The sequence below is a fragment of the Podarcis muralis genome, chromosome Z (genome assembly GCF_964188315.1).
Source record: "Podarcis muralis chromosome Z, rPodMur119.hap1.1, whole genome shotgun sequence".
Classification (NCBI taxonomy): domain Eukaryota; kingdom Metazoa; phylum Chordata; class Lepidosauria; order Squamata; family Lacertidae; genus Podarcis; species Podarcis muralis.
In genome coordinates, this window is record NC_135673.1 from 17,398,825 (window position 1) to 17,415,524 (window position 16,700).

A 16,700-nucleotide genomic window follows, 5' to 3' on the forward strand; every position below is an offset into this window, starting at 1 on the left:
GGGGAAAGAGGGGCGGCTCAGGGATCACCTTCCGAGCTCTACTTTTGCACATTGCGATATTCTGTCGGTTGTAGGCTGTGCATTTTCTGAGCTCTGCAAAAAATCCTGTGCACCAATTAAGGAGGAGACTTTTCCTTTCAATAACGTTTCCTTTATTGTATTTGTAAAAAGTATTTCTATTCCACCCCCTTACAAAATATTAGGGAGCTGTCCAGCAAGGTAAAAAAATCTTTAAAAGCAGTGTGAAGCAAGTCTTGAAAACGGCTGGCTAGACGAAAAATCGTTTTAAACAACTGCCTATGTCTGTCAATGTAAGCGAAAGGGAAAAGTTAGAGGCTGGTAGCCGCGTCTCTGCAGGAAGAGTGTTCCATGCAGCATGGGAACAGCGACACCAAACACAGGGCTCCCACGGAAGGTGGGATTGGGCCCTCTTAACAGGGCGGATGACTAACTTGTAAACCGCTTAGAGGTTTTACTACAATCAAGTGATAAACGTTCTTGAATAAACACATAAATGAAATAATTACCTCCAAGCAGAGCTTTGTGGCACAATAAAGGGCTATCAGTCTTGCAAGCAAAGGGAAAGTTCAAAGTTTCAGAATTTATTTATTTATAAGAATAATTATATTCTGCCATTCATAAAAGAAATCAAAGCTGTTTAAAATAGCAGCACCATCCCCGATACAATAAAAATGAATGTAAAATATATCCTCTCAGTTGTGTGCATTAGCTTTCTGGAATAGAAAGGTTTTCAGCAGAAGGCGCCTGCTGGATTGGGCATGTGAGCCTGCCAATGTTTTCCAAAAGGAGCTGAATTCAGGGCCTTCTCACTGCTTGCCCCCAGACTTTGGAACTCCCTCTTGAAGCCAGACCGGCCTTTTCCTTGTCCTTTGACTGGCAGGTGAGGATTTTCTTGTTCCCACAAGAGCAATAATTGACTACTATAATGAAAGAGCTGGTGCTGTGCTGTTTTTATTGTAATTTTCTATATGTTTATAATAGTCTGTGTAAAAATTAGTGTGCACATGTGGGGCAGTGGAGAGGAAAAAACAAAATTAAGAACAGAAGCAGAAATATTTTGTTATTGGGGTACAGGGAAGCAAGAAACTCACAGCACAGGACATACCGTATTTTTCGCCCCATAGGACGCACCGGCCCATAGGACGCATCAAGTTTTTTGGGGGGGAAATAAAGAAAAAAAATTATTTCCCCCCCAGGCGCTTGTGGGGCCGGCAGCGGGGAGAAGCGCTCTTCTCCCTGCCGCCCGCCTTCAGATCAGGTCCGGGGACAGCGGGAAGACGCACTGCGCCTCCCCACTGTCCCCGGAGCTTGTGGGGCTGGCGGCGGGGTCTCCCCGCCGTCAGCCTCCAAACCACTTCGGGAGACAGCGGGATAGCGGCGTTCTGCCTCCCTCTGTCCCCCGACCTTGTGGGGCTGGCGCTGGGGCTCTCCAGGCTTCAGCGAAAGCCTGCATTCACCCCATAGGACACACACACATTTCCCCTTCATTTTTGGAGGGGGAAAAGTGCGTCCTATAGGGCGAAAAATACGGTACATACAGACATGGTCCTTTCCTGCAACATTCTTCCTGCCCCCATAAAACTAGGTGACTCTTAAGGAAGAAGGGGGTTGCCTGGGGGGGGGGGAGAGGTAAAAAACAAGAGGGAGGAGGGATGTTGGAGTGTAAGGAGAGAGAAACACAGATGACACTCCCCGTTTTCAGGGTTATTTTTACATCTTTCCATATAGGACTGGGGGGACTCTAAAAATGGAGGAAGGTGCTGGTGGGATTTTTTTGGGTGAGAGGGGGGCATTACAAAAAGGCAGAAAAAAGTTACAGGAGGGGACACACAAACACTTCCAAGCGTGCACATCATCCAGCTGTTTTGCTGTTTTCTTGCATTTCTCAATCCCTCTGTGTAAAACCACGGAGATGTTTGTTTGGTTGGTTGGTTTGGTTGTGTGTGGGAGAGATTTTATTAAGATAAACAGTAGCAGCTAGCAGGCACCATTCAAAATCCTCAGATGCTGCTCGGAAGAGGACCCGGGAGATGCGAGGAATAGAGAGAAAAGCAGCTGCTTCTGCATATATGTTTTCATTTTATCTTTAAAGCGGGGCAGCGGGTTTTTTGTTTTTGTTTTTGAGAGAGAGAGAGAGATGCAGGAAGACATGGACTGCAAGTAAATTAAGGGAAGGGAAGAAAGGAGGGAAGGAAAGCTGCAGGTCCCCTAAACATTCCTCAAGTTTCCCCAAGGAGCTGCAGCTCACCGGTTGAAAACCAATGGTTTATTATGCTATGGTCTTAAAGCCTTCAGGCATTAACTAGAGCTAAGTGTCCTGGACTGACTGGATGAAGAGGAGTGGTGGGAGGCACCAGCTGGGGAAGCCCCAAAGGAAATCCCAGAGAAGGAAGGCTCAGAGCCCGGGGACTGGTGGTGGGACACTGAGGAGATGTCAGAGGGGGAAGATTGGGAGGGCCTGCTGGATACTGAAGGGACAACAGGGTTCAGTGAGCAGAAGGAACCTGTGACAGGGAGAAGTTCGGACTCTGAGGCTGAGGCAGAAGGGAAGGAGTGTCAAGGGACTGCTGAAGAATCCAGAGAAGCTCCCTCTCCTGCTGCGACAAGCTCCTCTCCCCGATGATCTCCAGGAATGCACAGGATAATGAGGAGGGCAGAACAGGGACCGGAGGTGCTCAGAGCCGTTTGAGACTTCTTGGGAAACATCTGGGAGAGCAGTCGTCTTAGGAGGGGTAGAAGGCAGGCACCGTCAGCCCTGGCAACTGCTCTATAGGGGAAGACTGGGAAGTGTTGCTGAGTTACATGTTTGTTCTTTGCATAGAGTTAACTTCTCATTGTGTGAGATTGTATGGGAAAAATATGGAATAACAGATACAATCTTGCTTAAAATGCATATAGGAAGTGCAGTGTAAGCGATGGAAGTCAATCAATGAAATTTTATTATTATTTTCATATTGAGATATTTGTAGAATAAATTTGGAAGAAACTCTTCCAACTTTTCTTCTTCTTTTCTCTTTATTTTTTCTTCTTCTCTTTTGTTCCTTTTTCATGTATATGTGCCTATTTGAAGTGTATATGTGTGTATGTATTTGCAGTGTTTTGCTTATATTTTTGTAACAATTATGTTAAATAAAATTTAAATTAAAAAAAAAAAACTTCACTGACAATGGATATCTGTTTCCTTTATTGCTGACCTGCATCTGACTCTAGCCCTGATACGAAGCATGCTGGTTATATGAGGCTGATATTTATACCACAAATTTTAAGAGGGAGGGGGAGGTTAGGTTGGTAACACAGCCCCTGTGTTGCATGCAGAAGGACCCATGTTTAGTCCTGGGCAATTCCAGGTGTGGGGGAGGGGGGGGAGAGACCTCTGCCTGAAAGTCTGTAGAGCTGCTGCCTGTCAGTGTGGATAATATTGAGCTGCTGCCTGTCAGTGTGGATAATATTGAGCTAGATGTACCTGACTCTGTAGAAGGCAGCTTCTTAGGTGGCTGCTTCCCTGGCAGCAAGACCTCTTGAACTCTATGATCAAGTGAGCAACCTAAGAAGTACCTGGCAAGGGTAGCCTCCACACTGTTGCCTGTTCTCTCCAGTCTTTCAGCCTGGCCTGAAAGGGAGAATCTCTCTCTCTCTCTCTCTCTCTCTCACACACACACACACACACACACACACAAAACTCCGTCTCAGTGTGTACTCAGAAGTGACATATCTAAATAAGGATATGGTTATTTCTTGGTGTTTCATAACTCTGTGGCTCCTATATGATCTGCCCAATCACCAGCATGAGCAAGCAGTTACCAAAGGGTGATTGGTTGAAGGGTGATTGGATAGCAGAGCAGGTAGAAGAAATACCCACCCTCCCTGCTTTAACTCATGCAAGATTCTTGGCAGTAGCTGACAAAGAGAGAGAGAGAGAGAGAGTTCTGAGAACCAGATGGAGATATCTGGAGGACCACTTTTGCCCCTGAACCTGAGATTTAGTTTGGGGTGCTTTTCATTAGGGAAAAACACCAAAAGGGGCAGGCACTGTGGTGAAAACCAGCATTCATATCAGAAGAGAAATTGTTTCATAGATTACATATCTGTTTGGAGTGTCAGACTGGGGAAATCAATAGTTCAGACACCTGACACACGAGTTGGTTGAGGGTCTCTCTTTGCTGAAGTTGCAGTACTGAAGTGACCCTTCCAGGACACAAGCCTGGGCAGTGTGTATGGAGCTCATGGGCTGCCCAGATGACCAGATCCCCCTCTTGGGCTCGCCGTTGGGGTCCAAAGGAAAGCATGGCAATATGTTTGGCCCCAACTTGGCTACAGGAGTTGCTCAAAGGAGGCATGCAAGGTGCCAGCCAACCGCTTTAGGGACTCCACTCCAGATTTGTGGCGGAAATGTGGGATACAAATGTAAAATAAAATAAGTGAGGAGCATATGATGTTTTTACTCAGGTGCTACTGGGGAGTTTTGTCTGATGCAAATCAACAGTTCAGCATTTCTTCAGGAGAACATGGAAGTTTATTTATATAGCTACCTCCATTGGAAATTTGATTTTAAGTGTTTGCCATTAAACTTAAGTGTGGAGGTGGCAAAAATATCTCTCTTTGGCCTTACTAAAAATGCATTTCTCTCTCTCAAATCTTTTGCAAAGGGTCTGAGAGGGAGAGAATTTGGCACATAACCCTGTCTTCTGTATCCAAACCCTGCCAGCTGTGGGAAGACAGGGACCTTCCGTGTCCACAACTGCCTCATAGAGGTATGACCTACTGAGAAGAGTTGCTGTGTTCATTAGGCCTGGCACTCCTGAGCAGACCTTGTTTCTTCTAAGGAAGAGTAAACTTCACTTGCTCTATGTGATTTATTGCTGGGTCGCTTCTGACACCATCTAAAGGGTTGGGGGACATTCCATGGTCTATGGTCACCCAGCTTACCCCTGTTGTCTGAGGAAACCCCCAGCAAGCTTAAGAGAAACACCAGGATCTCCTAGAACACTTTTTCAAAAAACAGCTCTCTGTATTGAGGCCACTAAATCCACCACATTTTAAATTGCATGCACCAAATGTCTCCTAAATCAGTGTCTCCTTTTGGCCAAGTCTAGAGGCAACACAATTTTGCAGAGGAGGGTTTGAAGAAAAAATAATAATCTGCGGCTCTAGTTGCTGAAGCCTCATAGGGGGATGCCTCTTTTAAATAGATGCATTCTTCCATTTATTGTATGCAACAGAATCATGGAATTGTAGAGTTGGAAAGGACCCCAAGGGTCATCTAATTCAACCCCCTGTAGAGAATGCTACTTCTTAAAGTAGGATTATTGGCCATGATGGCTGCAGCTGATATTAGGTGAAATCCAATAAATATGGTTCCCCACCCCTGATGTAAGAGGTGGCACTCTCACAAGAGAGTGCTTCTTTTAAAATAGGGACTTTTCCCCGTTTCCTGCATGCAAGAGGAGAAATGCTGCCTCTTAGATCAGGACTAGGGCAGGTGTGGCCCTCCAGATATTGCTGAACTAGAACTCCTATCATCCGTGACTATTAGCCATACTGGCTGCTGGAAGTCTGGCTATATATGGAGGGCACCATGTTGCCTCCCATATCCCACAACTGTGCCAGGATTCTGAGAAAGACACGCAGGTGATGGGAGCATCTGTGTGTCTTAAGCAGCAGCTCTGCCATTCCTGTTTGCCTGACAATCACAACTGCAAATGGATTTTCAGTTCCTCTCCCCATCTATAAGCCAAACTTCATATGATCTTACATAATCTCCCATCTTCCATCCGGCCCCAGTTCAGGGGTAGTGCAAAAAGAACCAAACGAGAGCAAACAAATCAGGGAATTTACATATTCTTTTTTTGTCCATTGGTACAATTATTTTAAAAATGTTTTTTCTTCTTCAAAACCAACTAAAATATATGTACAATATTCTCACCACATCATCATCATCATCATCATCATTAAAGAAAACTTCCTTTCTTATTCACAAATATATATTGTGGTGACAAAGTGGGTCCATAATTAATTACAAACGAAATAATCCCTTAGATTGGGGGAGGGGGAATATTACATCAGTAAACAAACATACAAAAGAAGAAGAAAACCCAGCCCCCTCCAACCCAACCCACCATCCCTTTCCTCCCCCACCCCAAGAAATGCTTTTATTTTTTCCTCAGAATTCAGCACAGAAGGCAGCAAAGGCATTTCAAGAGAGAGGTGAGCGCTGCTCCGGTTTCATTTTTGAAGGAAGTATGTGATTTGCCTTCACTGAGAGGTAAGCAACCAACAACCCTTAGTTATTTCATTACTCTGGCAGAATACCCTCCCCACTTTCCTCTCTGTTTTCCAAAAGCTGAGCAACAGAACTGCAAGGCTGTAGACTCCATGCACATCTTATTGGAAGCAAATCCTACAAGGAAGCCTGACGGCTGAAGGTGCACAAAAGTAGGAGTTCAAAGGTGCTTCAGTTTATGCTTTGCTGGCTTCTCTGGGCTGCTCCCTGTAGCAATTTCCAAGATCAGTTCTTTGCATTTGGTAACAGTTATGGATCAAAGAGGCACCCAGAGGCAGGAGAGGTTGGTTCATTGGGGCACAGCCCCACCAACCCCTGGTCAGTCCTCATGCCTGTCATCTTCTTACTTTCAAGCCAGACTGGGATGGGGGTGGGGTGCTGGCTATCAGCTTCCTCCTCTTCCTCCAAGCAGATCCTCACTAAACAGTTAAAGCACATTGAATAGGCATTTAAGAACATGGCTACACCCCCAAAGATTCATGGGAACTGTAGTTTCACCCTCACAGAACTGTACAGTGGTACCTTGGGTTACAGACGCTTCAGGTTACAGACAACGCTAACCCAGAAATAGTACCTCGGGTTAAGAACTTTGCTTCAGGATGAGAACAGAAATCGTGCGGCGGCAGCGGGAGGCCCCATTAGCTAAAGTGGTACCTCAGGTTAAGAACAGTTTCAGGTTAAGAACGGACCTCTGGAATGAATTAAGTTCTTAACCCAAGGTACCACTGTACTTCCCAACAACCATAACAAACTACAGTCCCCACGATTCTTTGTGGGGGAAGCCATGCATGTTGAAATGTGCTTTGCATGAATGCAATGGATCAATCCTGTGCTGTCCTTGCAGAGCTCAGCAGGGACAGTAGGGATGACACTAGAATCAGCTGCCTCTGCCTATCAATGCAATCCCTAAATATATTATCTCTTAAGTGCACCAAGCACCTCTGGATGGGAAATGAGCTTGGGGGGGGGGGGGTAGGATTTACCTGCCGCTGATGGTGCAATCTGGGTAAACAGGGTGGGATATTAATTTAGAGAAATAAATTATTTTAAGGTGACGACTGAGCGAGACATGTTGAGTTTTAAGAAAACGAGTTGCATATTTTATTCAGAACTGACAGCCCTTATCAAATCCTAACCCTTAGGGTGACCAATGTTTGGACGTCAACGGTGATATAACACTTCTCTCTTTCCAAAAGAGCGAAAACTATGAAATTTGCTGATTTCTCGATTGGGTGTGCCCTGAGGATGTTCTTGGACTCCAGCTCCCAGCAGCCTCCAGTAACCAGCATGGGATGATGGGAATTGTAGTCCAAGAACACATGGAGGACCCTAGGTCGGGTGGGGAAGGCTGCTGTGGAGCACAAGCCCCAGAGAACCAGCCTGACATCCCCCAATCACAAGGGAGAAAATCCACTCAGAGATGTGCAAGGGAGCATTTTTCAGAGCCACATTTCCTCATAGAGAACCTTCTAGGGAACACATCACAGTGGTTGGCAGGGCCAGTAGTGGAAGCTGGTGGAGGGACAGATGCAAGTCTTACATTTCTATGGCAAGCTATATCCCAGCCATGAAAAAGGCAAGTATTTGTATGTCCAACTTTCACCCAAACAAGAGGCATTACCCCACTGCAAGGTGAGATATCCAGTCAGCCAAACCCACTTAAGGTGTGGAGCAAGCATTGTTAAATGGGGACAGAGGTGTGTGGATGTGGAGTGGCCTCTGGAATGAATTAAAAGGCTTAGATGGCCACTTTCAGCCCCCTGGGGTCTAAAAACTCCCACCCCTGCACTAAGAAATGAGGATCAATGTCACACTTCTTAAAAGTGAAGTAGAACCTGATGAACAAGGTCAGACGCAGGTGATGCCTCACCTGTCTGGGCAACCTTCCAGGAGTGACATTCTCAGGGTTCCTCCTCACCCAAATTGAGTAGGCAGTCCTTTTATGCCAACTGGGGAGGGAGTGATGCCTGAATGAGAACAACACAACCATGGCCCTGCCCCCAGACACCGATTCATGCCTGTTGAGTGTGTGAGATCAGTCCCACATACCATCCAAACTACGTCTGTAGTCTGTGAGAGGACTCCCTCCATTGTCCTAATGCCAGAGTCCCCAGAAGCCTTGTAGAAATCAGGACTCCCCTTCTCCATCGCTCCCCACCCAGGAACAAGAGACTCTCTCCAATTCCAGAGTTCCACCATGCCATCCCTGTGGTGGTTTTGGTCCAACCTTCACTAAACAGGCTTTGTAAATCACCCCTAAGCCATGTGTCACAGAAGGCTTCCCTCAGACGCCCCACAACTTTCCAGAAACACCACCCAACTTTGGATTTCAAAATCTTATGTACAAGTCAAGCCATCAATGAAAGATAAAGCTAAACTGTCTCTCCCAACCCCTCACCCACAGAAAGCACAAATGCGCAAAGAATCCCGTTCTGTTGCATGTCCATGTGCATTTGTTTGCTTGCACCCCATTTGTTACAATGGGCCCCAACAAGAGGCTTTTGTCTTAGTTGTTAGTGCCGGAAGAGGGACAGTCGCTTTTTCAGAGCCCCAGAAAAAGGGCTTGTTTTGGCTTTCCACTGGGCCAACTGCTGACAGCGCCTGGGAGCTCCAGACGTCACTGGACACCCTCTTCTTCAACGTAGGTCGAAGGGAACCAACCAATCTGCAGTGGGAGATGGAAAGCAGCAATTAAAAAAACAACACCCAGAGTGAGACCCAGGTATCTATCCACTCTTAAGAAGGACCCAGCTACCCATGTTAAAATGTAGAAGGACCCAGTTATCCCCAAAACCAGCACGCACTCTTCCATTGGTTTCTCCTTTCCACCAGCCCTGGTCCCCGCCTATCCGGCTGTAGATCTTCACAACGTCCCCTTCTCTCAACGAGAGCTCCCGCATGTCCCGCGCAGCGAAATTGTACCTCGCCACCGCCGTCCCTACGACCCGAGGTGTGAATACTGCAGGCAGACAAAGAAAGGAAGGATGGTTAGGAAGCATTGTGGTGCTTCACATCTGCCAGACTCTTTCCTGAGCACAGCTGGACCGAGTTCAACCTGACCTCTTGCATCTGCTGTAAGAGCAAGGCAGCACAATTTCACCTTGTGCAGAGAAGCACATAGGCCTCATTTGAAATGTGTCACAGGGCATTGTTAAATTGGTTTGTGCCTACTGCTCTGTGGGAATGGAATAAGATTCTTGGATTTTTTTTTGGGGGGGGGGGAAACTGGCATGTGAATTAAGCCACTGATGAAGTGCTGTGCAGATCATACAGTGCTGGGGTGAGGAACCTTCTTCAGCCAGAGAGCTGCATTCCCTTGCAGACAAGCTTTCAGGAGCCACATTCCAGTGGCTGGTGGTTTGCCAAGGCCTAACACCAACGCATGCATCTCACCAACCCTGAGGACCCACACAATTAAAATGCACGGTCACAGTTCAAGGGAGCATTCCTACCAGGCAAAAGCAGTCAAGGAAGGTGTGAAGCAAGGCTGAGGTGAGGGGGGTGGCTCAGTGAGAGGGGTGGGTCTGGTGAGAGTCCCGAGGGCCAGACAGAGAGGTTTGGAGGGCTGCATTCAGTTTCTGGGCCTGAGGTTCCCCACCCCAATATTAGGTAATTCTCTTCTTTGCAATGTGGTCCTCATTCAAAATAGTTAAAACGTAATTACTGCAGAAAGGAAAACTCCGCCAATTTTTTTTTAAATTGCAGATGTGCTGGAAGAGGAGTGCTTTTTACAAACATGCTTAAAAAAAATAAATCCCTGGTGAAGTCGCCCTGTGCTTTAATGCATCCATTCAGCAAGCAGAGGTTGAATTGCGTTCCATGCAGGCTGAAAAGTGTAGTCTCTCTAGACAGGCTTCTAAATGTGGGATCAGGAAAGAATGCAATGGATATGCCTCTGAAATGTGGCAATGAATGGGACACAGGGACAGCTTGTGTTTGGAGTCCAAGATGACACAGGATGAGTGCAAAGGCAGCAAAGGGAAACAATCCCACCAGGACATTCAATGCCCCACTGAAACAAATGGAAGGCGCATCAGGTCAGGACAGAGAATGCTGGTCAGGTATTTTTTTGCAAAGAGAAACATGGAGGTTTCCACAGCTATCCAGTAGGAAATTCAGCTCAGAGAGAGACTTGTGTTTTGATCCACCACAGTCCAATACTGCCACCAAGTTCTGGCTAAATGAAGTCGGAGGTGAGCTTTGGGGGAATTACTGGGCAGGGGAGAGGTGGAAATGGCTCTCCCCCCCCCCCCCCCATAATTTATTGTGCATTTTCAGGGTCAGCCAATGATATTTTGCTGCCAGAAGCAAAGGACAAGAGGGTTGCCCCTCCCATGAAATGTACAGAAACGCCTCCCCCCCAAGCCAGCTGTTTAGGAGGTACAAGCCAGATCATGTAGCACACAGAGATTTGTTCTGCAACTCCTTGCTGCTGTTTGACCACCCACAACCGCCTCACTCTGCCTAATGGTCAGGGATGACATGGGGGGGGCACAGATCTACACCATAAATTTAGACCACAACCAACATATGTTTAAAGCACATGGCTTCCCCTGGCAACTGTAGTTTGTTAAGGGTGCATAATTTATTCATTTGTTGCATTTATTTATTTATTGTATTATATCCCACCTGTTCCTCCATGGCTCTCTCCCCTCCTCATTTAATTCCCACAACACCTTGCAAGGTAGTTTAAGCTGAGAGGCGGTGGCTGGCTCCAAAGCCGCCTGCAGTGAATGCCACAGCCGAGTGGGAGATTTGAACCCAGGACTCTGTGAGAGGAAACTACAGTTCCCAGGATTCTTGAGTGGGGGGAGCCATGTGTTTTAAATGTGCTTTGAATGCACATTAAAAGTTTGCTGTGGATCTGGCCAAGGACCGATGGGAAAGCCCTTTTCTCTTCCAGGTGACCAATGGATGAATGTCTTCTGGTGGTGGTGATGATGGAGATGGCAACATGCTGCAATTTCTCAGGCTACCACCAGAGGCCAAGTTCCTCTCTCTTTTCATGCACATATGTATACATACAGATATCTAGATATATATATACACACTAACAAACACATATGTATATATATATACCTGACCAGAAAGGAGTGGAGGCATTCTGAGAAGTGAAGTTGTGGCCCTGAGGACTGAGAAAGGAAAAATTGTAGGAAGCACAGGCAGCTGCAGAAAGGTCAGAGAGAGAAACAAAGCAACGGGAGAAAGGAAGGAAGGAAGAAAAGGGTCGGAAAACACAATTAACGAGGGAAATTAACAAAGGCGGGGAGAGAAAAACACGGCACACACCCAGTAAAAGCAAACTCAGAGCATGCAGAATATTTTTTTTTCATTCCCGCCCCCCAATAATGATAATAACTATGTTTTATTTTTTGGAATATCAAAACATTATCATTGGATCAGACCAAGGCTTATACAAAGAGTCTGGCTGCTGGATCAGGCCAATGGCCCATCCAGCCCAACATCCTGTTCTCACAGTGGCCATCCAGATATAGAGGCCTGTGGGAAGTCCGCAAAGCAAGACCTGAGCCCAACAGCATCCCTCCCCTCCTGCAGTTTGCAGAAACTGGCGTTCAGAAGCATTGCTGCCTCTGGCTGTGGAGGCAAAGAATAGCTCCTCTGCCCTCACAATTTGCCCATTTTGGCCTGGAGCAAGGAAGAGGGGAGCCTGACTGCCTTTGACTGCTCTTAGGGGACAGAGTGAGATACACACATCCCATAGGACCCACTCCCCACAAAGTATATAGCATGTTGGAGGAGTTTGGATTTGATATCCCACTTTATCACTACCCGAAGGAGTCTCAAAGCAGCTAACAATCTCCTTTTCCCTTCCTCCCCAACAACAAACACTCTGTGAGGTGAGTGGGGCTGAGAGACTTCAGAGAAGTGTGACTGGCCCAAGGTCACCTAGCAGCTGCATGTGGAGGAGCAGGGAAGCGAACCCAGTTCATCAGATTACGAGTCCACCTCTCTTAACTACTACACCACACCAGCCCCTGTAGGTTTTGGGGTTGCATGCAATGCTTGTCACACTCCAAACAGACCCACTGAAACTGATAGGCATGATTAACTTAGGTAGGTACAGCAATTTCAATGGGTCTACTTCGAGTGGAACTTACTTGGATGCAATCCTTGGCCTGTGCCTTGCAAGCAGAGGGTTTGTTCTACTGTTGAACTAAGGACAGCACCCATAACTTCCCTGTCCTGGTTGTTTTTTTACTCTCAAGTGATTAAGCGAAACTGATTGAAGGAAGGGATTTCAACTTCCTTTTATTACCTGGTGACCGAGTCAAGGTTCTGGAGGTAGAGCGTTCCCGGCACTTGTAAGGGTATTTCAATGTTGTGTCCAGTTGTTTAAAACTCTCCTTGAGTGAGTGAGCTTGATAGTATTCAACAAGTTCCTACAAGGGGATGGAAGAAATTAAAACAAAAAGCAAAACTGTAAACTTCTTGGAAGAGGGTTCTCTAAATATACTTTAGCCACCAAGGCAGGCATACCTGGCCAAGTTCAAGGTGTTATTTTCAGTACACAGTCATACCTTGGATCCCAAACGCCACAAACCCGGAAGTGAGTGTTCCGGTTTGCGAACACTCTACGGAACCTAAATGTCCGACGGGGCTTCTGAGGCTTCCGATTGGCTGCAGGAGCTTACTGCAGCCAATCAGAAGCCGTGTTTTGGTTTCTGAACGTTTTGGAAGTGGAACTGATTCCGTTCGACTTCCAAGCTATGACTTTACATTATTATACAGTCAAACCTCAGTTTCCAAACGTCTTGGCTATCGAACGTTTCGGAGGCCAAACGCCAAAAACCTGGAAGTGAATGCTTCCATTTTCGAACATGCCTCGGAAGTTGAATGGCTTCCGAGGTGCGTTTCTCCATTTTTTCAATGGATTTTGCTGCCAGCCCTTTGATCCTCTGTTTTCGAATGTTTTGGAAGTCGAATAGACTTCTGGAACAGATTACGTCCAAGAACTGAGGTTCCACTGTATTATTATATATTCATTTATACCCTGCCTTTTCCCCTGATAGGGACTGAAGGGAGGTCTACAGGAGGTCTACAGGTGAAAACAAGAATTGCTAAAAACATAGAAAAAACAATAATTAAAAAATAATTAAACATTGATAAAAAATTAAAACTATATACACCAGAGCTTTCCAAACTGTGTGTTGCGACGCATTAGTATGTCGGCTGCAATGTGTAGGTGTATCGTGCGAATGCTCCCCACACTCCTCCCAGGGCTGGAAAGGGGTTAGTTAAACCTCTGTTTTGCTAGGGAAACTGAATTACCGTTTCACGAAATGATGTATATCTAAAAAGTGTGTCTCCACTTGGAAACCACTGATATACATAAATAAAATTTGTTTAAAACATAACCAGTTACTACCATAAAAACAGCATGGCACCAGCCCTTTAATCAAAAGCAGTCAGTTCCCCAAAGCCTGTTGGAACAAGGTTTTCACCTGCTGGCAAAAGGACAACAAAGAGGGAGACAGTCTGGCTTCTCCAAGGAGGGAGTTCCAGAATCTGGGAGCAGCCACCAAGATGGCCTTCTCCTGCAGCCGAAACCAAGTGGGCTTGTGAAAGTGGTGGTACCAACAGAAGAGCCTTCACCAAAGATATCAAAACTCTGGCAGCTTTGTATGAGGAAATGGTCTTTCAGATAGCTTGGACCCAAGTCAGGTAGGGCTTTATAGGTCATAACCAGCACTTTGAATTGTGCCTACAAATGGACTGGCAGCCCCTTCACTTGAAACTCACCACTTATTGACACCAATAAGTACTCTTTGTACTCTTTTCAAAGCCTGCTGAAAACACTTTTGTTTGGACAAGTCTCCCCAGATGTTTAGAAAGTTGATACGAGCATTAATGTTTTTAGTCTATTGTTATTTTGACTTTTCAAAAGTATTAAATTATTGTATTGTTGTCAATTCTTCTTTTTCGTTTATCTATTTTTGTGAACAGCTCTGAGGGATTTTTTTTTACAATCAACCAAGCTGTGTATAAATTTTATGAAATATGTAAATAATAATAATAATAATAATAATAATAATAATAATAATAATAATAATAATAATAATTTGTTATCTCCAAACAAACCATACCAATAAGCTTTCAAATTTTTTTGCTTCGGTGATGTGAATCCAGTTGTCTTTTTCGACCACCTTAATGTGCTTCACCTCCTCATTAAACCTGCAGGGGGAGACATGGAGTCGGTGAACCGGAAAGTATCACAGTCAAATTGGGGTGGTTTGGAATGCCACTGTGCCCCTACAGCAGGGGTCAGCAGCCTAAGGCCCATGGGCCACAAGCAGCCTATGGGGGTCATTTAACTGGCCCATGGACCCCCGCCTCCCACTCAGTCGGCTCCCGTGCACTATGCTAAACCAGCGTGGAGCAGAGTGGGGACTGCCTTCCGCTATGCTGGCCAGCTTCCCATTGGCTGCAGGAAGCTCCTGCAGCCAATGGGAAGCTGCGTACAGCTCCTCCGCACTGGAAGGTGTGCTGGAAATAGCATTTGCGCATGCATGCACTCCGGCCCACCGCGGCTTCAGAGGGACAGTGAACTGGCCGAAGTCACAAAAACTTTGACAACCCCTGCCCTACAGGAATGGTGGTGTCCTAAAAAAGGCCTATTGACCACATGGGGTAGGCAAATCTGACTCTCTCTCTCTCTTTTTAGTTTCCCATAAATATTTAAGAAAGAGGGGATGTGTTGTTATGTGGGGTTAGTGTACAATGTAGTTTTGAAATTGGTGGTTGTGGAAGCTTCAGTCCACTACAGTCATACCTTGGTTTTTGAACATGCCTAGTTCTCAAACATTTTGGCTCCTGAACGATCGAAACCCAGAAGTGACTGTTCCGGTTTTCAACCGTTGTTTTGGAAGCCGGACGTCCGACGGGGCTTCCGATTGGCTGCAAATGTTTCCTGCAGCCAATCAGAAGCTGCACTTTGGTTTTTTAACATTTTGGGAGTCAAATGGACTTCCGGAACAGATTCCGTTCGACTTCCAAGGTACGACTGTATTTTGATTCAGAATTTGCATCCTCAAATTGTATCCAAGGTCAGACAAAAACCTGCCCCTTGATCTTGGGAACTATCCTGCAAATTTTGGTTGCGTTGTCAAGGTGTTCAAATGCAGAACGAGCAAACACAGCTTACAAAATGATATAGTTTATGGTGCAGTAAGATTGGGGTTGCCAGCAAAATAATACCCAGGGCTCATCCCCCGCACAGAGCCCATACCCTAACCATGCGCCCATATGCCGGGACAGAAGCATGAGGCCCTTCTCCTTGCCCTACAGATACAGGGGCCTTTTTTGTTGTGGCCCTGCCCAGGCAGAAACCCCTCGGCTAACAAAGCTGGTGATACAACTGCAACCATTCCTGCACCCGCTGCAAGGAACTACACCCCCATCTCAGAACAAACCTAATTAGATCACTTACTTAATGCTGATTGCAAAGCGCTCGGCCTCCGCCGGCCTCTCCCGGATCAGGTACGTCCCAGTAACATGCAGCTTCAGGAGATTGTCTGTCTGCTGCCTTTCCATGTTTCCTGCAAACCTGAAAAACAAAAAAACATGAAATGCTCATTTACTCATTTGTTTTTGAGAGCTGAATTTTCTAGTTTGGAACCCCTACTTTCATTTCTCCAAGTTTCTAGCCCCTGTGGCCAAGCAGTAACTTGTATGGGTTTATTAGCAATTTGTATTTACACTACATTAGCATTATTTCAGCATTTGCTGTTGTTTAGGTGGTCTGCTGTTGTTGCTTTAGTTTTCTGTACAGTGGAACCTCGGGTTGCGGACGTAATCCGTGACGGAGGCACGTCCGCAACCTACAGCATTCGCATCCTGCAGCACCACATCTGCGCAGGCGCAGCCGTGATTTGGCGCTTCTGTGCATGCGCCAAAATCCGGAAGTAACCTGTTCCGGTACTTCTAGGTTTCCCACGGTCCGCAACCCGAAAACACGTAACCTGAAGCGTCCGTAACATGAGGTATGACTGTATGCTGCTCCGAGATACGTTTTACATATTAAGTGCTACAGAACTCATCTGAAACAAGTTATCAATAAGGTAACTTGAATAAGTAAGTTTTAATCAGTCCCAGCTGGCATGACAATTGTCAGGGGACAATGGAAGTTGGATTCCAAGAACACTTTGGCTACTCCAAGTACTCCACTTTGGCTATGCCAAAGAAAAGCCGTGAGCATCCACCTTTAGGTCTCCTGGTAAAAAGTAAAGGGTAAAGGGACCCCTGACCATTAGGTCCAGTCGTGACCGACTCTGGGGTTGCGGCACTCATCTCGCTCCATAGGCCGAGGGAGCCAGCGTACAGCTTCCGGGTCATGTGGCCAGCATGACTAAGCCACTTCTGGCGAACCAGAGCAGTGCAC

At 46.2% G+C, this 16,700-nt stretch overlaps 1 protein-coding gene across 3 annotated transcripts in view; it reads right to left on the reverse strand.

Moving 5' to 3' along the window:
• Positions 1–5,843: 5,843 nt before the first annotated feature.
• The window catches only part of VAV2 (vav guanine nucleotide exchange factor 2), a 157,215-nt gene continuing 146,358 nt past the window's right edge, over positions 5,844–16,700 (reverse strand). For 2 of the 3 annotated variants that reach the window (XM_077922582.1, XM_028714438.2), the window contains 6 exons: positions 15,750–15,866; positions 14,407–14,494; positions 12,579–12,702; positions 11,381–11,467; positions 9,106–9,260; positions 5,844–8,966 (listed from right to left, as the gene is read on the reverse strand). In XM_077922582.1, coding sequence (XP_077778708.1) covers positions 8,919–8,966; positions 9,106–9,260; positions 11,381–11,467; positions 12,579–12,702; positions 14,407–14,494; positions 15,750–15,866 — 619 coding nt within the window. In that variant the 3' untranslated portion in view covers positions 5,844–8,918. The remainder of the gene's footprint in view (positions 8,967–9,105; positions 9,261–11,380; positions 11,468–12,578; positions 12,703–14,406; positions 14,495–15,749; positions 15,867–16,700) is intronic. The other variant, XM_028714441.2, reaches the window with a different exon arrangement.